The sequence below is a fragment of the Vigna angularis genome, chromosome 9 (assembly GCF_016808095.1).
Source record: "Vigna angularis cultivar LongXiaoDou No.4 chromosome 9, ASM1680809v1, whole genome shotgun sequence".
NCBI lineage: Eukaryota > Viridiplantae > Streptophyta > Magnoliopsida > Fabales > Fabaceae > Vigna > Vigna angularis.
The window spans coordinates 10051078-10074946 of record NC_068978.1 but is presented as its reverse complement, the minus strand read 5'-3'; the positions used below and the strand labels follow the sequence as shown (position 1 = coordinate 10074946).

General features: G+C 33.0%; 2 protein-coding genes and 1 non-coding gene across 8 annotated transcripts; 1 reads left to right on the top strand and 2 right to left on the bottom strand.

Moving 5' to 3' along the window:
- The first annotated feature begins 133 nt into the window (after positions 1-133).
- Positions 134-5454, top strand: LOC108347065 (ubiquitin-related modifier 1 homolog 2). Its single transcript, XM_017586181.2, has 4 exons — positions 134-292; positions 1049-1124; positions 1211-1293; positions 1561-5454. Exons 1-4 carry the CDS (start codon positions 270-272, stop codon positions 1676-1678), a joined length of 300 nt encoding a protein of 99 aa, XP_017441670.1. The 5' UTR covers positions 134-269; the 3' UTR covers positions 1679-5454.
- Positions 5455-7432: 1978 nt separating this feature from the next.
- On the bottom strand, positions 7433-7513 carry TRNAL-AAG (transfer RNA leucine (anticodon AAG)). Its single transcript has one exon. It is a non-coding gene; the product is annotated as a tRNA-Leu (tRNA).
- Positions 7514-14309: 6796 nt separating this feature from the next.
- LOC108347712 (ATPase GET3A) lies at positions 14310-23570 on the bottom strand. 6 transcript variants are annotated; one of them, XM_052868491.1, is made up of 8 exons: positions 23114-23570; positions 22893-23017; positions 21384-21464; positions 20900-21050; positions 19258-19368; positions 15122-15260; positions 14905-15020; positions 14310-14752 (listed from the first exon to the last, which is right to left on the bottom strand). In XM_052868491.1, exons 1-8 carry the CDS (start codon positions 23363-23365, stop codon positions 14582-14584), a joined length of 1146 nt encoding a protein of 381 aa, XP_052724451.1. In that variant the 5' UTR covers positions 23366-23570; the 3' UTR covers positions 14310-14581. The 6 variants fall into 6 exon arrangements, with proteins under 6 accessions (XP_052724451.1, XP_052724452.1, XP_052724454.1 ...); XM_052868492.1 differs by lacking the exon at positions 21384-21464 and having other exon boundaries at positions 23114-23567; XM_052868494.1 differs by lacking the exon at positions 23114-23570 and having other exon boundaries at positions 21384-21474.
- Positions 23571-23869: the final 299 nt, after the last annotated feature.

Genomic DNA, 23869 nt, shown 5'->3' with positions numbered 1-23869 from the left:
ACGATTTGATCTTAACCGTTGATTTGTACAGTCTTCTATCTCTTGAACCGTTGGATTAGATTGTTTACTCTTAAAAAATATGGACGGCTAAGATTTGGTGATGAGCTTTTAATTGTACAGTGAAGAGTTTGTGCTAGATGTGTTTATGATGCGTAGGAATAAAAGTTTAGGGCTTTTGAAGTTTAATTTGAAGAGTTCTCTCTTTCTCTTTCCTCTTTCGATTGTTCCTCTCTCTAGGGTTTTGGGGGTTCTGAGGATCGTTGTTGAACATGCAGCTGACGCTTGAATTCGGGTAAAGTTTAATTGGTACCAATTTCTTCTTTCAAAGGTTTTGGGTGGTATGTTTATGAAAAAATTATAGGAACTGGAGAAGGTATTCAAATTTTTAAATCTAATATTGTTGATGATATTCTGTTTGTATTAATTAAGTTATAAGTTACAGAGTGTTATTTTAGAAATTGTATGGTTTATCTTTTTCTATTTGTTTGTTTGGTTGGTAAACAGTAACATGGATTTTTTCAGCATCATCATATGAAATTTTGATGTTGTTTTTAACATTGTCGATGGCCGTTATCATCTATTCAACTTGTGTGATGGGATGATGTTCTTAGCTACAGTGTTTTATTAGCATCATGATCCCACTCTATGATGCTAATCATCACATTCGAAAATAATAGGTAGGACATTATTGAAAGAAACTCTATGCGACAATTGTGACATTGGGGTTGGAGATAGGGCAGAGAATGTGATATTTGCAAAGTATGGAACTTGGTGGAGTGCAATATAAATTAATCTTACAATTAATCATGGTGCTTGGATGTGTATCCTATTAGACTCCATCGTAATATAGAATAATATATATATATATATATATATATATATATATATATATATATATATATATATATATATATATATATATATATATATATATATATATATATATATATATATATATATATATATATATATATATATATATATATATATATATGAGATTAGAACATGGAGTCTTTTTGTGATCTGATAACATTACTGAAACATACAGTGGAGGATTGGAACTTCTTTGTGACTCTAAGAAGATTCATAATGTCAATATTGAGCAACATAATGGAGAAGGCAAGGTACTGTATACAGCCATAAATATATTATAACTATGTACATTGGAACATTCTTTCATTCTTCTGTCATTTTCTCCTTACTTTCTCAGTTAATCATGAAAGATTTGCTTTCTTGGGTACGGACAAACTTGATTAAGGAGAGGCCTGAGATGTTCATGAAAGGAGACACTGTGTAAGTTTTATGATCCAAATACATTATATATAAGCATTGGTAATAGGAACAAGTTAGCTTGTTTATGTTTACCATCAATTTACTGTATATGCTCTATTGCAAACTTCAGATATAGCTTACTATAATATAATTAAGCCTGAGTTTTTCTCATTAGTTTATGCTTAAACTAATTAAGATTACTAAACTGAATATTTGCCGTATGCATATATGTGTAATATTATAGTGCTAAAAAATGTTAATGTTTTGGTTGTGTGGTTTGTTGTGTAGGAGACCTGGAGTTCTTGTCCTGGTGAATGACTGTGATTGGGAGCTAAGTGGTCAGCTGGACACATCACTCGAAGAGAAAGATGTGGTGGTTTTTATATCAACCCTGCATGGTGGTTAGAACACAGATTTTCTAATGGTTATCACTTATTGTTAAACATAGTTGTTGAAGTCATTTGGAACCTTGATAACTAAAAAGTTTGTGGATGAACAAACTTACATAGTCTAGTATGCATAATGTTATTTATAGTCCTTAATTTCACTGAAATCAAATTTGTATTGCATTACAGTGTTTAGGCTTTGTTACGAAAATAGGCAAAAATGGATCGTATATTACGAAAATGGGTAAATTCTATTCAAAATACCAAAATGGGGAAGTCATGGGGGGCCAGAACGACTTTAAATCAAGAAGTCGTGTCCCACTGCACGACTTCACACGGTTCATTTGACCAGTGGTGAAGTCGTGCACCCCAAAAACGACTTCAGGGTGTTGTAATCGATTACAAGATCCTTTAATCAATTAAAGCGTGTTGAAGTCGTGTCTCCCCTACACGACTTCACCTTTATAGGCAAACATGGTTCTGGTAGTCGATTATAGAAGTGTAGTAATCGATTACAACGTGTTGAAGTCGTGTCCCCCCTGCACGACTTCACCTTTGTAGGCAAAAATGTTTCTGGTAATCGATTACTACACTTCTGTAATCGATTACCAGAGTGTTAAGTGTGCAAGAAGCACCTTGGTAAGCGATTACAAGCTTGTTGTAATCGATTACCAGAGTGTTTTGGTTGGTTTATGAAAATTTCTATTGTATTGTAAAACATCATTAGAGGTTAATTATGTGTAATGATTTGAATATTTGTAAGCACACATTGTTGTTGATGACATTGTGATCTATTGTTATGTGTTGGAAGAGTAATTAATTTAATGTAAATAGAACAAAGAAAGTAAAACCATAAGGTAAACTTAAATGAAATTTGAAGTCTTTTATTGAATTCAAAATGCATTACAAAAGCAAGAAGTTTAAATAAAAAAACGAGAGTACAATAACATTGAAATATATCTAGGAAGATGATCCACCATGTGAACCAAAATGGCGACGCATATAGTTAATGTCATGCTCCACATGCTCAACTCGAGCATCAATAGTATCAAAGCGGTCACCCATGTTAAGCTCTAGTTGTTCAAATCTTGCATTCATGCTTTCATTCATTGTATTGAAGTTGTCCCCAAAAAATGTTCGGAGATTATTGATACCCCTCATGGCGTCATCAAATGAAGTAGTTTGTTGTTGAACAAGGGATGGTGGTGGTTGTAGTTGAGGAGGTGCTTGATTTTGGCGTTGACGTGGAGGAGGATAATTTTTGTGAACCCATCTATTGTCAGCGTTTTTGGTCAATCCAAATGACTGTATCACTCCTCCTGATATTGTGGTATGCCTACTAGGTGGGATAGATATTTCATCCTCCAATTCAATTTGAAAATGTTCTAGGATCCGGGTGACCAAAAATGGATATGGTAAATGAGCAGTTGACCTCAAAGCCTTCTTCATCCTATGTCAGATGAGATGGCTCTAGTTTATCTGCTTTGCCGTCATTATTATCCACATTAAGAGAATATCTTCCTCGGTTGCCTGTGCAAAGTTAGAAACACGTGGAAACAAAACACGACATATAACATAATGTAATATTCTAGCCTCAACTGTCATAGAGCCGACTAGAATTCTACTCGTAAGAGGTTTGTATGGAAAACAAATCAATTCTCTTGCTACGTCCATATTGTATTCATCGGCCCAATCCTCAAATAATTTACCTTCAAAGTTCAAGCCAACAGAGGGGAGGTTGGCTATGGAAGCTAATAGGCTTAGTTTGATAATCATTTTGACATTGTTCACCTCAATTTTCATTGTTCCATTATCAGAAAATTTGAGGTTTCTATAAAAGACACGTACCAAATAAGGATAATAAGGTGCAACATCACAGACAAAATCATCCAATCCCAGATTTTTCAGCATGCCAAAAAATTCAAAACTGTGATCGTCGAAATATTGTTCATCTAGGTGTTTTGGGTCAATTATTTGACGGTCACTAAAAAGTGAGAAATACCTTTCAGATAGTGTAGGAGTGAAAAATTGAAGATTTTGGTGTGCTGGAGTCGGTGACGGTGGTGGTGAGGGTGAGGGTGAGCTTTCAGGGGGTGAAGGTTGACGGCGGCGACGTTCCGTAGCTGTAGAAGATGAGCCCCTAACCCTTTGCCTCTTTGAAGATTCCGCTATTTGAGATTTCAATCGGTGCAGATTGAAGAGAATTCAAAAGAAGAGTGGAAAAATGTTGTTTAGAAATGAAAATACTGGAAGAGGAAGTGATTTTTGAGGTTTGGGAGGTGTTGTAATGTAACAGAGCGAAACCCTACCCTATAAATTCAACTTTTTCTCTCTCCTCACAAACACTCACTCTTCCCACTCGAGTTGCAGTGCCTCCCCACCATTACAACACCTCCCAAACCTAAAAAATCACTTCCTCTTCCACTATTTTCACTTCTAAACAACATTTTTCCATTCTTCTTTCAATTCTCTTCAATTTGCACCGATTGAAATCTAAAATGGCGGAATCTTCAAAGAGGCAAAGGGTTAGGGGCTCATCCTCTACAACTGTGAAACATCGCCGTCGTCAACCTTCACCCCCTGAAAGCTCACCCTCACCACCACTGTCACTGACTCCAGCACACCAAAATCTTCAATTTTCCACTCCTGCACTATCTGAAAGGTATTTCTCACTTTTTAGTGACCGTCAAATAATTGACCCAAAACACCTACATGAACAATATTTCGACGATCACAGTTTTGAACTTTTTGGCATGCTGAAAAATTTGGGATTGTATGATTTTGTCTGTGATGTTGCACCTTATTATCCTTATTTGTTACGTGTCTTTTATAGAAACCTCAAATTTTCTGATAATGGAACAATGAAAACTGAGGTGAACAATGTCAAAATGATTATCAAACCCAACCTATTAGCTTTCATAGCCAACCTCCCCTCTGTTGGCTTGAACTTTGAAGGTAAATTATTTGAGGATTGAGCCGATGAATACAATATGGATGTAGCAAGAGAATTGATTTGTTTGTCATACAAACATCTTACGAGTAGAATTCTAGCCGGCTCTATGACAGTTGAGGCTAGAATATTACATTGTGTTATATGTCGTGTTTTGTTTCCACGTGTTTCTAATTTTGCACATGCAACCGAGGAAGATATTCTCTTAATGTGGATAATAATGATGGTAAAATAGATAAATTGGAGCCATCTCATCCAACATAGGATGAAGAAGGCTTTGAGGCCAGCTGCTCTTTTACCATATCCATTTTTGGTCACTCGGATCCTAGAACATTTTCAAATTGAATTGGAGGATGAAATATCTGTCCCACCTAGTAGGCATACCACAATATCAGGAGGAGTGATACAGTCATTTGGATTGACCAAAAACGCTGACAACAGATGGGTTCACAAAAATTCTCCTCCTCCACGTCAACGCCAAAATCAAGCACCTCCTCAACTACAACCACCACCCCTTGTTCAACAACAAACTACTTCATTTGATGACATCATGAGGGGGATCAACAATCTCCGAACATTTGTTGGGGACAACTTCAATACAATGAATAAAAGCATGAATGTAAGATTTGAACAACTGGAGCTTAACATGGGTGATCGCTTTGATACTATTGATGCTCGAGTTGAGCATGTGGAGCACGACATTAACTATCTGCTTCGCCATTTTGGTCCACATGGTGGGTCATCTTCCTAGATACATTTCAATGTTATTGTACTTTTTTTTTTTATTTAAGCTTCTTGCTTTTGTAATGGGTTTTGAATTCAATAAAAGACTTCAAATTTCATTTATGAGTTTGTCTTATGGTTTTACTTTCTTTGTTCTATTTACATTAAATTAATTACTCTTCCAACACATAACAATAGATCACAATGTCATCAACAACAATGTGTGCTTACAAATATTCAAATCATTACACATAATTAACCTCTAATGATGCTTTACAAGACAATACAAATTTTCATAAACCAACCAAAACACTCTGGTAATCGATTACAACAGTAATCACTTACCAGGGTGCTTCTTGCACACTTAACACTTTGGTAATCGATTACTACACTTCTGTAATCGATTACTAGGACCATTTTTGCCTACAAAAGTGAAGTCGTGCAGGGGGGACACGATTTCAACACGCTTTAATTGATTACAGGATCTTGTAATCGATTACAACACTCTGAAGTCGTTTTTGAGGTGCACGATTTCACCACTGGTCAAATGAACTGAAGTCGTGCAGGGGGACACAACTTCTTGATTTGAAGTCGTTCTGACTCCCCACGACTTTCAATTTGGTAAAAAATTGCTCATTTTCGTAAAATAATAGACAAATTTTCCTAGTTTGGTGCAAAACTCCAGTTTTTAGCGGGAATGATGTTACTTGTCACAGAGTAAAGTCTTTTGTCTCTTTAGAGAGATTATGTGTAACTTTGGATATGGCATTGTATACTACTAGGTTTCATCCATGGTTTTACCTTTCACTAATGAGTTAAGAATGTTTGACTTTCACACAAATTATTAGGTCTAAGAGAGCATGAATAGTTGCAAATGTTATTATCATGTAACAAGCAGTTCATGATTTGACATTTTTAATGAATTATTGTTTAGAAGCTTAAGGTGTTTTACTTAAATTTTTCTTTCACCCAACTTGCTCTAATTATTGACTAAAGTATAATCAATTAAACAGTCTTCAATATTTAAAAACTGTGTCTATAAATAGATATATTTATAAATATTTGATTGAATTGAGTGTAGATTCTTATTATGCAAAATAATTTGTAAACAAAATAATATAAACAGAAAAAGATTAAGTTGTGAAGATCATTTATGAATTGAATTGATATTAATGTTAATGATTAAATTATGTTCTTAAGGATAAAAATAGAAGTTGGTCTGATTGATAAGGATTGAATATATATTAAAGGGTTAAATATTATTTTACTTTATATTTTCATTCAATTTTTGATATGGTCTTAATTTTTTTTTTCAATCAACTTTATATTTTTATTAATTTTATTTAATTTGTTCTTTATTTTTGTTAATGATATTTAAACAGTTCATTGATGTTAACTGTATATGTCATATATTATTTAGCACTACTTTTGTTTTTTTTAAATTTATTATTATTTTTTAAAAATTTTATTATTCTTTCTTATTCTTAAATAAACTCTAACCCTATATTATACACGTTGCAAAATTTAAATATAAATGTGATAGTTATATTATAATAATATAATTATATTTAATTTAAATATAATTTTAGAAATACTTAATAAAAATATGAATATAATATTTATATAATACAGATAAACAAAATTGTTTTATTTGAAAAAAAATAGAGATTGAATTAATAAAAATTGAACTTGAATATAAAATATTAACGTTACATTAACAAATGATGTTGAAGTGCCATGATACTGATTTCATACATGAATGTTTTTTAAAATTAAAATAATAAAATAAAATAAATTAAAAAAAAAAACACAAAGTAGCTTATGATATACATTATTCATATCATTAGCAAAAAAAAAAAGGACCAAATTAAAAAAATTAAAATTTGATTGAAAAAAAAAATTAAGACCACATAAAAATACTGAACAAAAATAAGGAATTTAAGGTTATATTAAATATATTAAATGACTGAAAAATTTATAAATAAATATTTTGTTGGTAGGTTAATTTCACTGGAGACTAGTAAAAATATTATACAAAATAAAAAGATTAATTATTGATGACTGATTAAAAAATTAAACCAATAATAATTAAAAAAATAATTGTTGAGAGTGGGATTTGAACCCACGCCCTTTCGGACCAGAACCTTAATCTGGCGCCTTAGACCAACTCGGCCATCTCAACTTTTTGTTTTTATTTTAGATATTTATTATTTATATTAATAATGACTAAAATTATTGCTGCAGATAAGTTTCTTAAATAGAAAAATAAGAAATGTTTGGTAGCAGTAAGATCTTTATATGGTTCCCCTCGAGGAAATCTATAAAATGTTTGTTGTCTGGGGAATTTCAATGTTTATGTTTACAAGAAAGGACAGTATCTTTTGGAGTCAACATTTACGCAACTTAGTGCCAAAAGATAAATTTTCTGCAGAAAGAAATAAGCAACTACGAAAAACATATAGAAACTTAAGCTGGTGCAAGACCAAACCTCTTTCTTAATTTTCTTAATTTTGTTTGATGATGGACAGTTGAACATTTCAACATGTCATCTTTTGTTGGAAAGTTTTTAAAATAGAAGGAATAGAATTGAGAAGAAATCTGAAAGATAGAAGGCATGGTTATGAAATAAGTTTTATTTCTGCACAAAGAAGCTGGCAACTACGAAACCATCATAAGTTTGATTTCAAATTTTTCGGGAAGGAGGTACGGCGCAAGGATAAAAGGGAATGAAATTAGTGTTAGAGGTTTTATTATTAAGCAAGGACAGTAAATTAGCGGCTGCACGAAGAAAAATATGCGGTCCAGGAATTACAAAGCCTAAGTATATATTCACTATGTCTCATCCTTCTACTTGCATCATCCTCAAGCGCTCTCTCTCTCTCTTTTTTTTTTTTTTTTTACTTTAAATTAATTTATTATGTAATTTAATTTTTTCTTTAATTATTAGTTTTTGTAACTTGTTAACATTTATTCAGTTATTTGATATTGTATAGTATCATATCTAGGTCGAACGGTTAACATCCAATACCAATCGGTCTTGGTACTGTAGCAACGCTCGTCAACAACAGCACTCGGACAAACCAGGTTAAAAGATGTTGGACCACAATTGGACCAACATTTAAGTTATTGGGCTAATAATCCAGCAGAGGATAAAATAATCAAAGATATCTGATTAAAAGATATTTATAAAGCTGGTTATGAGCAACCGTCCGGATTTTAAGGTAAGTCTGTTTTCAATTACCCAGATTTTAAGATAAGTCTGTTTGGCTTATGATAACCTATAAATACAAGACCAAGGCTAAAAGCTAGGTACAAACCATTCACATTTTACTCACACTCTACTGAGTTCATAATACTCGATTACCATTATATTCATTTGTGAGCAACAACTCCTTCAACAGACGCCTAACTTGAGCGTCAGAGTGTCTTTGCAGGTACCTCCCCCCTCCTCTACTGGTGAAGGAGAACGAACAATGCAAATCGAAGGAGTGCAAGCGACCCATCAAAGGACGAGCGTGCAGTCTATATTAGAGGAGAGCGAGCGGTAGAGTCATCTAGAAGCGACAAAGTCACGTGTCTCAATCTCATAAAAATATAAACCGAAACAGATATTTATAATTTTTACAATTGATATTTTATATAAGATTTAATCATTCTCGTAGTCTCTATTTATGTTACGTTTTTTTAAATAAGTTATTTTTTTTATTTTTTTCTCAATTGGGTACCTAAAAGTGAAAAATCGAAACAATTGACTCTCTGCCGTTAAATTGGGTTAACGAGATTAACTTTTAACTGACTTGTTAGTGTGAGTTATAATAATTTAATGATGTGACATATGCACAACCTCTTAGGTGAAAAATGTTTAATTAAAACATTAAAAAAAAGAGTTTTCTGAAATCTAAAATCAGAACATGACAAAATTAGGATTGATGGGTTTTAGCGAGGTTGTTGGTATTGTTGTTGTATGACGTTCTCGCGAAATTAGGATTCATACATAATCTAATAGACGTGGTATTGTTCGTATTTTTTTTTTTCAGAATTATGTTGTGATTTGTTGAAGAATATCCATTGTTCATTAATCATCTCTTACTATGGTTGACCTTCTTCCACATGTGGTTCACCTTAAGATAGCGTGTTCTATTGTTGATCTTGGTCTGGCTGCATTACAAGTTGTTCAATTATTTTGGGACGACGTGTTCTGTTGTGGCGCACTTCCCTACATAGGTTACGTCTTTTCAGTAATCCACCTTTTGTCATTCTTGTTGAATCATTTCTCATCTTCCACTACTCTAACCTCCTCTTCTTCTTTGGTCTACCTGGCAACTTTCTTTTTGATGGAGGCGTGACATATGGATATTGGGTGATCTCCCACAGGTTGTTCCGATTAATAGGATAGATAATGGAAGAGTAAATTTCTCAATAGATTGACTTTCGAAAGCAAAAAGGTATGTAGTCCTCTCCATCTATGTTTAGAAACTTCATTGTTTCCAGTGCATGACAACACAATATTCCAGTGATGCTCCATTTGTGCACGAGCATGCATATTCATCTATGTTGACCACTAACTTGTCTCTACTTTATGACACATGTCAAACTTTAAATAGCTTTTTTGCAGATGAGTTGTCAACACAACAAAAAATTAGTAATGTAATTCAAATTAGGAACAAACTAAAACATTTATCAAAATTGATGAGTACCTGAGAATCCAATATTCTATTAATTGTGCCTCCTTTTGTAGTCTACTAATGACTTTTGGACAAATTGATGATTCAAATGAACCTATCATTGACCTGTTAGTGGTTCATCTCTTCATCATGTAAACTTAGATGTCCTTCAACATCGTAATGATGGGTTTTGACCTCGTATGAACCAATACACTATTAAAGGCTTCTACATGTTATTAACCAAGGTATCACATTGAGGTGTTCTTGTGAACCTTGATCTTGACCAATATCTACAATGAAAGAAATAGTATCAGTATGTACATTAATGACAACCTAAAGGAAAAGTTAAGTCAGCCATGTAAACCTTGGAGGAATAACTATCAAGTGTCTAAACGCGTCTTGGTTGACCTCTTTTATACTTCTCATATCCTTCTCCTAATTTTGTGGGTGGGTTGCTGTAGTTGCCCTCCACATTAGACGTTTTAGATTTTTTTCAAGGAATTTCTTCCTGAAATTGGCATACAAGTGCCTTACACAACATCTATGTGCAACTTTAGGAAGCAAATCTTGTATAGCTTGTAATAATCCCTGTCAGATTCAACATTAAGTTAAATGATTTTGGTTTTCATACTATGCATTTGAAGTAAAACATTTTGAAATAGAATGGAATTTACCTTTTCATGATCTGATATAATATAAATGTAATTGAAGAACAAATTTCAAGTCTACTAAGGTCTTTAATGAGAAGATCCATAAACCATGTCCAAGTGTTCTGTTCTCCACCTATACCACGACATATGCAAGTGGCAACATTTGATCATTCACATCTCAACCAACAATAGTTAAGAATTCTCCACCATGTTTGCCTTTCAAAAAAGCTCTATCAAGGCCAATTATTGGCCTGCATGACACAAAGTTATCTTTGCATGCCTTCAGGCATGCGTAGAACCTCTTGAAAATTGGTTTTCCATCATTCTCTTCAACTTTGACCTTGATAATTGACCTTGAATTTCTTATTAAGAGCTCATGTGCATAATCATAAATTCTCTTATCTTGCATAGTGAATGACCTATCCACTTCGTTTGAAGCAAGGCTTTCGTCCGGTAGTCCATACACTTAGATATTCTTATGTTCCATTTTCTACTCATTTTCTCCCTAATATCAACTCCCTTAACATTAGAATTTTCTCTCACAGTTTTTTCCAATTTTTAACTTAACTATTTCGCATTGAGTCAGCAAAGGTTGTGCTCTCTACTGCATGTGTAGGTATCCACAATAGTCCTCAATTGTCATGTATGCATTGCCTCCATATAACCATAGTATGTCATCCAAGGAAATTGTCTTTTTCCTCCCACACATTTCAGCCTTATTCTTCCATTCTTTAGTGCATACGTTTTGATTGCATCCAAGATGCTTGTTTGTCACCAAAATATGTTCCAACTTTCCATTTGAAATCAACCATAGTATTAGGCACACGTAACGAATTTGTCATAACCCCCTTCCCTAATACTTTCTTCATCATTATTGTTTGGAGTAATTAAGTCTTCAAATTCTCATTCATCATTGAAGAAATCGTTATTAGTTATATCATCGTTATCCAAATCCAAGTCAGACATATCACTCCAATTTGACCTCTCATTTTCATGTGAAACATATTCAACTTGTACATGAATATTACTAGAGCAATCTCATTCTCTGAAGTCACAGTCAATATTTATGTTAACTAATCGCTCCATACTATTCACCTCATCATTATCATCATCATCGGATGTACTCCAATCACCAACAATACCTTCCTCCTCTACCAATATTGTAGGTTGATATTCACGAACTTCTACCTCTATGTCACCCAAGTCTTCCAACTCATATGTTATACTTCTCTCCTCTGACCCAACTCTTGAGTTACACCACCATCTTCCTTGGATTGAGTACCATATACCCCTTCACCAACATCTTTTTCTCTTCTCTCACCCAATTGTTCACTTACACCACCATTTCCCTATCTTTCACTGTCAACTATACCGTCACCACCCTCATGAAACATTGGACCCTGTCTTTCACTGTCAATTATACCCTCACCACCTTCATGCAACACTAGACCCTCACCATCCTCATGCAATACTAGTGTAACTTCCTTACGTCTTTCATCAACATCATATTCAATCATGTGTATGACCTGAGGTTCAAACACATTGTGCACAACAAATAAATGAACCTCACCACTTAACCTAACTAAGTTCACCATATGCATGACTCTAGTGTCATCACACAAAGGTTATAGCATGTCATCTAACACAAAACCATATCCTACAGAGTACTACAAATCTTTGAATCCATCATATTCAAGCCCTTTTGACTACACTAACTACAACAAAGTAACTCCATAGGTCTGGGTCAAAAGTTAAAGTATCAATTTCTCCTTCATACTTGAGGCACCCTTCGTTCTTAAACTTACCCCATGGTGAATAACCACCTCTATATCATCTTCATCACAGACAAAATAATGAACAAAATTCTAAACCTATAAATGACCATATAAGGACAGAAAACACCATATATTAAAACCAATACACATTGAAAATGACACAACATAGCAACTTTAACTATGGAGGACAAGGGAGACCACACCGAAATAAGCATACATAACATAGTCGGACAACCCCAACCCCACATTCAAAAAAGCATTGGCAGATCACTACAAAAGGCACCGAATAATAAATTCAAACTCCAAATACTACATATACTCACTCAGTTACTTTGCGATACATGTCGAACGATTTCGTGCTTCACATCTAACCTCGCAATTCTAATGAACAATGTTGGATTGCAACCACCAATGTCCTAATTGCACAAAAAATTTCTCTAGTAACGAACACTCTACATTTTGTGATTTGTTGTGTCTCCAATGTCCAACACTCCCGTTCCCTTTTATTAACCTTAATTTCATCAAATATTGATTTTAGATTTTAGAAAATCAATTTTCTTGATTTTTTAATTAAATATTTTTCACCTAAGAGACTATACATATGCCACCTTATTAAATTATTCCACCTTACACCAACAAGTCACTTGAATGTTAACCTATTAACCAATTTAACGATAGAGAATCAATTGCTTCAATTTTTTACTTTTAGGAATCTAATTAAAAAAAATGAGAAAAAAACCTATTTGAGAAAACATAACATAAATAAAGACTACCATTAAAGTTTTATATAATTTTAATTTTTATTAATATTTAATATTAAAAATATCTTTTATTTTAATATTATATATTTAATAATGTTGTGTTTTATTTATTGTAATTTTTATTTTTGATAAAAAAAATTAATTAATATTTGAAATGGTAAAAGATTTGTACCCATTCTTTAACTTTGATAATGATAAAACAAAAAGTTTTACAATAGAAACGAAGAAAGTGAAACCTACTTCCGCTCCATTATAGTCTCTAAACTCAAGTACGCTACGCTAATAAATGATTAATAACTTTTTCTTTAAATATGACTTATGAAAAGAAAAGTAGTTTTATTTATACATGTGAAAAAATAAATATACAAAACGAAAAAAGAAAACCTCATACTTTGCCCACGAAAATAAGAAAATTATGTAAAAATGAATGCTAAAAATAACTATATAATATTTTATCTGTTTTCTCTTTTCACATTTTAAATAATCACATAATTAAAAATAAAAATTACAATGAATTATAGAAAGCGCATAATCAATTATAAAGTTTAGTCTTAAATTTTTATTTCAAATATAATTTTTCTTAAACTAATATATAAAAAATAAAAAACAAACAAGTAGTATTATAATATTTAAACTTATTTTTAATTTTTTTAAGATTTAATTAAGTTTTGAGTACTAATAAATTTGAACATTTTCAATTGAGTATTAAATTTTAAATTTCAATTAACTATAGAGATTTAACTAAAAGAATATGGGAATTTTAAATATTTAATAAATTTAAAATTTAAGGTTTTATTTTGTTTTTCATCATATAAAGAAGGACAACGCAAACTATTTACTTCAGTCGTGTTAATTAACACAACATTGGATAACAAAAACCCAATTAAAAAATATAAAATTTTAAATACTGAATAAAATGAAACTTTTCATATGAACTTAATTTAAAACATCTAAAATTATCAAAACTTGAAAGTCTTCTTTTCTTTCCATTTTTTACCTCTCACTTTTCATCGTATCATCGTCTTATTATCCAACCAAAGCATAAAGGTTTTTCATCATGGACAGTTTATTGAACATTTTAACAAGCACATCATTAATAGGAAAGTTTAAACAAAACAAAGAAGAATATTGATAAGAAATTATCCATCCCAGAATATGAATTATAAAAATACAAGACAAGTAAAGAATATTCATGAAACAAATTAGACTAACCTCAGTAATAACCTTTTGGAGTTACATAAGAAAGCTCACTATGACCTTAAAATGAAAGCATATAGAGAATGACTTGTGTTGGCGGGCCAACAAAGAAAAAGATGCTTTATCAAATATAAGCTAAAAAATAATGTTAAACAAAAAGGCGTACAATAATGACATTATTCATGGATAGAGACCGTCAAAGCCTAGATGCCCCTTCTGTTTCTCTCCAATTCTTCCTCAGTCTCATGTATCTGTCGTTGTAGGGCTGCTAATTTGCGCTGTAACCGTTCTACATGGTCTCCTCCACTAGCTAAGGATTGATATGGTGATGTAAAATGTCTAGAAAACGCTTTCAGAGCTTCAACCCCAGTAACCTATTAATTTGTGATCGTTGATTTAAGTATAATGATACAATCGAGCAGGAAATGAAAGCAAACTACTCACAATTTCAGCGGTTTAAAAAGTAAATACTAGGATTTTTTACACGTGTATGAATCTGCTGAGTATCAAGAATGCAACAACTAACCTCTTCTGGGAGCAATGGAAGCTTGGTAATATTGAAGTCATCATACAACATGTAAAACTGATCCTGATATTTCTTTTGCATTTTCATTCTTGCCTTAAGTAACTTGGATTCAACATCTACAATACAAGGGTGATAGGATTAGAAGAAAATAATACGATTTGGAAAAGAAATTAAAAAACAATAATGTAAGTTATAAAGGACATGATAGGAATGTTACCTTCGTCATCAAAGATTACTTGATTAATGATGATATTGTGGGTGTCAATTTCAAACTTTGCAAGTTCCTGAACCAGTCTTTCTGTTTCATATAGAGAAAGGAATTCGGGAATACAAACACAGACGAAGGTTGTCATGTCCTGTAAATAAAGAAATACAACAATTTAGTTATTGGAAAGGGATTGGTAGCTGGGTTGGGTACAACAAAAAGTAAGAGCAAGCACATAATATTTTATTCAAAGACAAAATCAATACATCTTAATTGATCGTACTACATTCGAAATAAAGGGAACATAAAAATAACAACAAATGGCTAGGACCTATCAAACAATTCCAAGTTAAAAATTCAAAGAACATGGAAGTCTTGTTATCAGAACAACATGTAAGCTCATTCTTTTTATCAAAATTATACAAAAAGACTGTTTTTATGCAAGGAAGGACCTGGCTTAGCCATTGAAATTTATCAAATCAACACTAGTCAAAGATGCTTGTACTCAACTTAATTTTTTGCTGTTGTGTCACATAACATTATTTTTTCAAAGGTTAAATACCATCTAGGAACTGAAAAAAAAATTGTTGGAAATGTGACTAAATTATTTTTAAGAAGTGAATTTTAAGCTGAATTCAACCTTAATAAACCGTATTGTAAAGTGAGATTTGCAGTCACTTATATACTATGCATCTATCTAACCTCTAGTTGATGTATGATCTTCAACACACCCCTTACACTGAGTCATATACATCTTGAGTATGAGATTAGACATTAATGGATGGTCTAACAGTAGTCCGATGGCTGGTGACAAGATAGACTTAATAAATAACAAATCTTGTTAGGATAAACTTTGGATGACTCTAATATCGTGTTAAGAAGTGGACCTTAAACCTAATTCTACCTTACAAAATCGGTTTGTAAGGTAAGGTTTAAACTCATTTATATCTTATAAATTTGTATTATTTATAATCGACATGTGATCTCCAACAATTATCAATAATTAGAACATGATCATGTTAGTTTATAGGATTTGTGTTGTGTTTAAAATTTTTTAGATGTTTAGATAAAGATAAGTGTTACAATATTTACCTATTTATCATTGTTAAAATATTTACCCTATTTATCATTGTTAGAATATTTATCCTATTTATCATCATTATATTGTGTCTAAGGTTACCCTAAATATCATATACTCTTGTATCAATTTATTCTTATAAATAGAAGATTATGAGAGGGATCAATCAACCCCTCCAGAAATATATTATTACAATTTCAAATTTCAAGTTGATATTAGAGCATGTTGTCTGCGTCTCTTCCTACTCTGTCGCTGGTGGTCGATGGCCGCTGCCACTGGCGGCCTTAAAATTTTCATCTTTTCTGAAATACTTCAATGGTCCTGCTCTCCTAATAATAACAAATATTTAGTTGTGGTTTCTGATTGTAGTCATTTGGTTGGTATTTTTGAAGAGTCATAGATTTCTTGATGAATGGAAGTGAAGATGGGATGCGAAAAGTCTTCCCAAGGAAGAAATATTAAAAAAAAAAGTGCCTTGTTCGGCATTGTATCTCTGTTCCTTAGCCTTTTCCATGATGCGTGTTTAGCTTTGTATGGTTATTTATTTACAAGTCTCCAAGGGCAGTAAGTGGTTAACAGCAAGGAATTTCAATACCAAAGTCATGGGTTGAAGGTTGCTCATGGCATGAGGGGAGTCTATTTCTAGCAAGATTCAAAAACTTAGTCAAAAATTTCACCAACCCTTTGTCAGATTTGTTTTTGGATGCTTTGATGAATAAAGGAGACAATTATGATCTTCCACCTTCACGATTTGTCATCGGTGTGTTGTCATTTCCGTTGTTCGCCGTGAAGGGGAGTATGCTTCCAACCACTGCAGGCCCCATCACCCCATCCGTCAGTGATGGTGGTCCCTATAGTTTTGCCGCTTTCAGCCACTGCAAGCCCATCAGTAGTGATGGCAATCCCTGTAGTTTTGTCTCTTTTAGCCACTATAGGCCCCATCCTTACTTGATGGCAATCCAGTCCCTTTAGTTTGTTTGTTGGCCGTCATCCACTCTTGATGGAAATCTCCTTTGTCAAAGTCATTCTACTTGAAGTTTCATGGTGCTAGTTGAAGTTTCGCTCTTGTCTGCCACTGTCCAATTGTTGTGAGTTGTTCGTTGACTTGTGTTTGCACTTTTGCTATCCACTGACCATTGTCATCTGGTTGTCACACATTCTTGAAGACGGATCATATATCTCAGGAGGAGTCTCTTTGGCTACGCTGGTTTGTGAGTCCAATTTGGTTTATAGACATTCTCTCTCGATGGTCTGATCTGAAGCATGTGTGCATCTTGTTCTAAGCCAAAGTTACCATGTCTATTGTTTCATTCGAGACAAGTTGATTTTGTTGGATTGAGTTTATTTGTTCCAAGCTTGGTATATACAATTTGTATGTTGTAGCTTGAGGGGAAGTGTTAGAATATTTACCTTGTTTATCATTGTTAGAATATTTAGGGTTACCCTAAATATCATGTACTGTTGTATTAATTTATTCTTATAAGAAGATTATGAGAGGGATCAATCAACCCCTCCAGAAATATATTTTAACAGTTTCAAATCTCAAGTATAAGGATCTTATCCTTATCACTTTTTATTTAGAACACCATGAGTTTGATTTTAAAATTACGATAATGTTCATATTTGGAATTTATATAGACTTGAGCTCTATATACATTGTCCACGAATAAAGTCATATATATAGAGCTAAAGTCTAATACAAAATTCAAATACTAGCATAATCCTAATTTTTAAATCAAACTCAACATTCTCCTTTCAATAAATAAGCATAAAGAATATGGTTCATGAATAGAAGTTTAATAAGCTCCACAACAGAGCATCTCCTTTAAGAAAATATAGTTTCTGCAAAAGAAAATCAGCAGTCTTAGTGTGAATAGTAAATATAGTATTCCATTAAAAGTAAAATATTAATGTCATTCTGTTTTCACATTAACATGCCAAGACATGATTTGCGCTACCAGCAATGTGCTACTTCAACTTTCACCCATTATTAGGTCCTAACTAACCATAGTTTCTAAGAATTACAAGGTTAAATTCTCTCATGAATATACAAACAACACTTAATGCTATAGAAAATTGACCACACATTAAGAGAGCCAACATTAGGAGGAATATGAGGGAGGGACACAGGAATAATTGTGACAGAAATCCAGAGTAAACATGCAAATTCGCAAGTATAGAGGTGTGGATTGCAGTGAAATCATGACTATGTTCACCGAATCAAGAGATCATGCAACACGTCTATTGAGAAGCTAGGGTTTGACAATGGCACACACTAATTAAAGGGTTAGACAATGGCTAACATGTCCAATGCCAGCGGCGAGGGCCCCAAATGTGCTAGCGTCACCACTGGTGGGTCTGGTTGGATGGAGGAGCTGCAGCGATGAGACCCCTAATGTTGGGGTTTAGGGCCGCATAGAAGAAGATGAAGGAGGGAAACAAAAAATAGAAAAAAATGTAACAGAAAAGAATAACAAGACAAAAGAAAAATAAGAAGTTTTACTTTTATAAAATCACACGTGATAGCCACATGTGCAAACCTTTTAATCCAGTTAACACCATTCAAGATGTATTCCATGCATCACTAAAGTATAAGGATGAATTTTATACGAACTTTTCGAGAAAAACAAATTCCAAGTTTGCATGTAAGTTCAAAGACTAAAAACATGTTTAATCCTTTATTTTATTATCTGACAGTGTTAAATATCTTTAAATTAGTCATATATTAGACAATATCCTTGCACAGCTATTGGCAAAGTTTCCTTGTGTAGTGTTATGGATTCTTATTAATTGAGATTCTCTAGATGATGAGAGACATCCAATCCAATCCGATAAGGAAGGGGCATTGGTTATTGTTGTGGAGAGTGCAGGGCTCATTAACTGGTAATTTAGTTTATATGCAAGCAATAAAGAATCTGTCTTCATTCATTTTCTGATCCAGCTCCTTTAACTAAGGTTATGAAAAATAAATAAAAATTAAAGTTTATTCAGCAGCAAGAGTACAAGACAAATAAACAAGAAATTCACATCTTTAAAACAATACCATACAGAAATTTAATGTAATTCTTACCGGATCTTTGAATTGCTTATTAACTTGTTCAATTACATCCTTCATGCCTTCAAGCCTCCCAAGAATTGCATCATCTCCAAAATCCTCACCCATGCCAAACATACGAGTCATCTGTGGTCAAAGTTCAAAAGGGATTCCAATTACACAAAAGATTATTAAACACAACAGTCTCATGGGTATATCATAGAAGCTTCTTCCAAGTTGGATACAGACATATCTATGCTACACAAATAATATAAAGTAGTACTATAGCCTGTTTCCCAGAATAGATATTGATTTTCTAAAATTAAAATTCATAATATGCATTTTTTAATATATAAATTGTTCAGATATTTTAGGAACTTTTAGATTTTCTTCTGTCAAGATATTTTAGAAAGTTTCAAATTTCATTCCAATTGGTTCTAATTCTGTATATTAGTTGTATCTTGGTTTTATTACTAGCATATCAATCCCACAAAATCAGGGAATTTTGTTCCCTAGATCAGACTGCTTGTTTCCTAAATTATCCAATCAATGTATGTATATATATGACATGTACATACTGAGACTGGATAAGAGAGAAATCATTTTCTTCTAATTTTGAGATAAATCATATTATATACAAATTCTATGATAAATATTTTATATTTAGATTTAAGTAAACTATTTAAATTGAAAGTGGTGGTTAAGAGAAAGTGTACAAAAAAAGATAAAAAAGATGGTTATTATGGTATATTGAAATTACCCTACTATCTGTAGAAGTGTGAAATATACATCCAAACGAGAGAAGAGAGAAAACATTGAAAGTGTCTAATTGAGAGAATGGGGAGAATGTTTCACTCTCTCACTCTGCAAGTCATGCACTATAATTTATAATTAGGGATAGAAGCTATCCAAAAATCATCAAAAAGAAAAAGATTATGCTGTCCACAAGTAATAGAAACAATTCGTTTTGTATTCATAAACTATCTGAACTATTAAATGTGCAAATTAGTATCGACAATTCCATAGGCTGTGGCGAGTGTTTGTATGCGGAACTTTGGCCTTCACCATCGATACCACTGTTCTGAAGGCGTCAAATGATAACTGTTTAATTGAATATGGTGAAAGTAACAATGGCAAGGAGACTGATCAGTAATTTTTTAGAACATCAAAGAGGTCTCCTGTGATTCAGTTCTATAACAATGGACAACAGACATCCACATTTTCCATCCTGAATTGTAGTGCAAAGAAAGACAAAAAAGTTAGAGTAGGATCGCTGTACAAGACCAGAAAGCATCATTTTGCTATGGAATGACGCATCTGGGAGGAAAGAAATACATCAAGGAATGGAATGAGGTGATTGAAGTTGAAAATGAAACAGTAAGATTTACATTTCCAAATTAAATGAGGATCTGTTTATGCTAACCGTCTAATTAAGAGGGAACTGGTGTGGACGGAGTGGTATCAAGATCTTATATTAAATAAGTCTTCTATGTAAATTTTAAAAAAAAAATAAAGATGTTATATTGCACTGATCCCAGATCTACTATGAGGAAACACGGTACGTTAAATTTATATTTGAATATTTAGTCTATCTAAATACTGAAACTAAGCCGAGTAAAACATTAAAGTAGAAAGAAAATATGACGTGATGCAAAAGACTTTATTCTTAAGTTCATACCTGATTAAACAAACCACCGAATTTATTTTTCAAAGACATTACTTTTGCAAGACCCTTTTCTAAAACCGTTGGGAATTGCAACAGTCTGAGCGTATGACCAGTGGGAGCAGTATCAAATACAATAACAGAATAATCCATGGTCTGGACCAATCTGCAAAATAATTATAGAGCAAAACACACAATAAATAACATGAAAATATTAAGTTGAAAAGTGACAATTCAAAGAAAGATAAAGAAATATAAGCAACACAAGCTTGCTTAACAGGTTTCTTGATTAAATCACGCACCGTTAATAATGATTTGCAAATCAACAAAAAAATAAAAACTCACATAGCTTATTGTGGATAAAAATTATGCATCCAACTTTAGATTTTGATATGACAGCATATTGATTCATTTGTAACTAAAATTGACATAGATATGGCTTGTTTTAAAAGCAAAAAGGTTCAGTCTTTTCTTGTATAAAATCAACAGTCATACTTACAAGTTTATGTTCGTTTTGACCTTAGAATTATGAAGGCAGAATACCTGCGATAGGAGTACTCCCCTCTCATTAACCATATACCTACAGAATACTGCAGTTTTAATATTTTACATGAGTCAGTAAGAACTCAGCACTTGCTACAACAAGACAGGATTTTAAGGAACCTACAATAGGATTTTCGTAGCTACATTATTTAATGTGATGTAAGATTTAAATTAGGATTCCCAGCCTTCTAATATTCAATTCAAGTCATTTTTTAGGATGCGAGAAACTATTGTCATCCCCTCACTGCATACCTATACTATTATTGCCACTAACACCCTTATTCCATCCACCCAGTTCCTTGGGTGTGAATATATACAAAATTGACACTTACCAAAACTGTTAATTTGATTACATTTAACAGGGAGATATGATATGATTTGATAGGGACATATCTTACCAAATATTTCCCGTTAAACGATATATCGATTTTGTTCCTTATTCCTATATATCTTCTTCATTATAATTAATTATACTATGCGTACACAAGACACAAAATTCACTATACTCCTTTCCAGTTTCTCTCTACTCAATATGGAACCAGAGCATTACCATCCTCCATGACCTGTTTTGTCCCCAGTCCTTCCAACAAACCCAATGAACTTTACTTATAAAATACCAAGTAAAATCTCGATGATGGTCTAAAGGCTCCTCGTAATGGGCTGTGGGGTAACAAAAAGAATCTTCTGCTCCCTGAACTAATCACCACAAATTTAAATGATCAAAAAAGTGAAAAATCAATATCCCAAAGTTTTTACATGTTTCCTTTGGCGTGTCACTTTTAAAGATTCCAGGAAACAGATAAAGAACTACGATCTCAATCAGGAAACTTATTATGTCACGGGCAGTGTCAACAACCAAAGAGGCCATTGCAATGACAGGTATCAAACTTATAACAAGACTCTTGTAAGAAATTATGAGCACACATGAATTGTGTCAATCACGTAAAAGTAGATAACCCAACCTAGAGATCTATTTACCTTTTACAAGAGCACCTATGTTCCGGATTCAAATCTCAATAACTGTTTCCCTAAGGTTTTCCGAAAGAGTAATAATATTTGTAGACCTTCATATCATACACTCCATCAACACTTAAAACTTTTCTCTATTCATCTCTTTCTATCATAACATCATACCTCTATCACATCTACACTTCTCTCTAATTCCTTCTCTATCAACTCCTCGACATTAATTAGGGTAGTGGTGTCTGTTGATAGTTTTTCTTTCCGAAAATTTTCATAACAAGCAAGTTCTTAAAGACTAAATACAACCAGGGAGCCACCAATCCAAAATCAACTATCACTCCTCTTCCTCTCAAATAAACCTATATCAACCACTAATCCTTTCCCAAACATTACACACGCACACACGCCTAAAACCTAAATCACTCTACTTATCCTGTCACAAACAATACACACAGGTATCAAAACCAAGTTCAGCAAGATTGAAGTGCCACAAGATTCTTACTTCAACATCTCAGCAAAGCTCATGGCCTCATCAATTCCGGGAATAGCGCCGGCTAGTTCGGAGAACAAACTGTCCATCCCATCAGCGCCACCCATATCCTCATGATCAACGGTAGGATCCACCTCCTACACCACAATCCCAACATACATATATGAATAAGATAAAGCAATTGAACAAGAAAAAAAAAAAAGACATCCCAAGGTAAAAGGGGGATTAATCACCATGGCATAAAGGTTGGAGAAGCCATTGACGAGAGTGGGGATTTTGGTGAAACGCTGCTGAAATGCGTCACTGAGATTATGAGCAGGGTCGGTGGAGATGATGAGGACGGAAGAGCGAACGGTTGCAAGGAGAATGGAGATAATCGAACTGCATGTCGTTTTACCAACGCCGCCTTTGCCACCGACGAAGACCCACTTCAGAGTATCCTGATCCAGAATGTTCTGAACCGTTCCCTCAACTTGATCCCCCATTTCCCTATCTCTTCTCTCTTCGATCAATCAATCGATCACAAACCTAATTCACCCCTTTATTCACACAACAACTCTTTTTCTTCTTCTTCTTCTTCCTGTGTTTCTTTATCCTTCAATTTCAACAACATGTGAATTTCGTTTCAGAGTTTTTTTTGACTCATTTTTCCAGAGTACGAAACGAATCCAAATCTTGATCTCATCAATCACACATAAACGGGTTTTTATTTTTATTTCTTTTTCAAATCACTTTTTTTCTTTAATTCATTAAGACATTGTTTTTTTAAGTGGATTTGAGAGGATTTAAATATAAATTTTGTTGTCGTTTATTTGAGTGAATTAGGAGGTAGATGAGAGTCAATTTGGAAATAAAATTTTTTAATTTGTTACATCAATACAATTTTATACTAATTCTTACAAAATTCATTTTTATTTATTTTCAAATTTATTCAAATAAATAACAAAAAAAATTTATCTTCAAATCTTCTCAAATCAAACAATGTCTAA

Coding starts and splice junctions, on each gene's coding strand:
- LOC108347065 (XM_017586181.2), top strand. CDS start 270: ATGCAGCTGACGCTTGAATTCGG. Junction 293..1,048: donor CAGCTGACGCTTGAATTCGG/GTAAAGTTTAAT, acceptor TGAAACATACAG/TGGAGGATTGGAACTTCTTT. Junction 1,125..1,210: donor AACATAATGGAGAAGGCAAG/GTACTGTATACA, acceptor TTACTTTCTCAG/TTAATCATGAAAGATTTGCT.
- LOC108347712 (XM_052868491.1), bottom strand. CDS start 23,365: ATGGGGGATCAAGTTGAGGGAACGGTTCAGAACATTCTGGATCAGGAT. Junction 23,018..23,113: donor TCTCCAACCTTTATGCCATG/GTGATTAATCCC, acceptor ATTGTGGTGTAG/GAGGTGGATCCTACCGTTGA. Junction 14,753..14,904: donor TTCCATTGCTCCCAGAAGAG/GTTAGTTGTTGC, acceptor ACAAATTAATAG/GTTACTGGGGTTGAAGCTCT.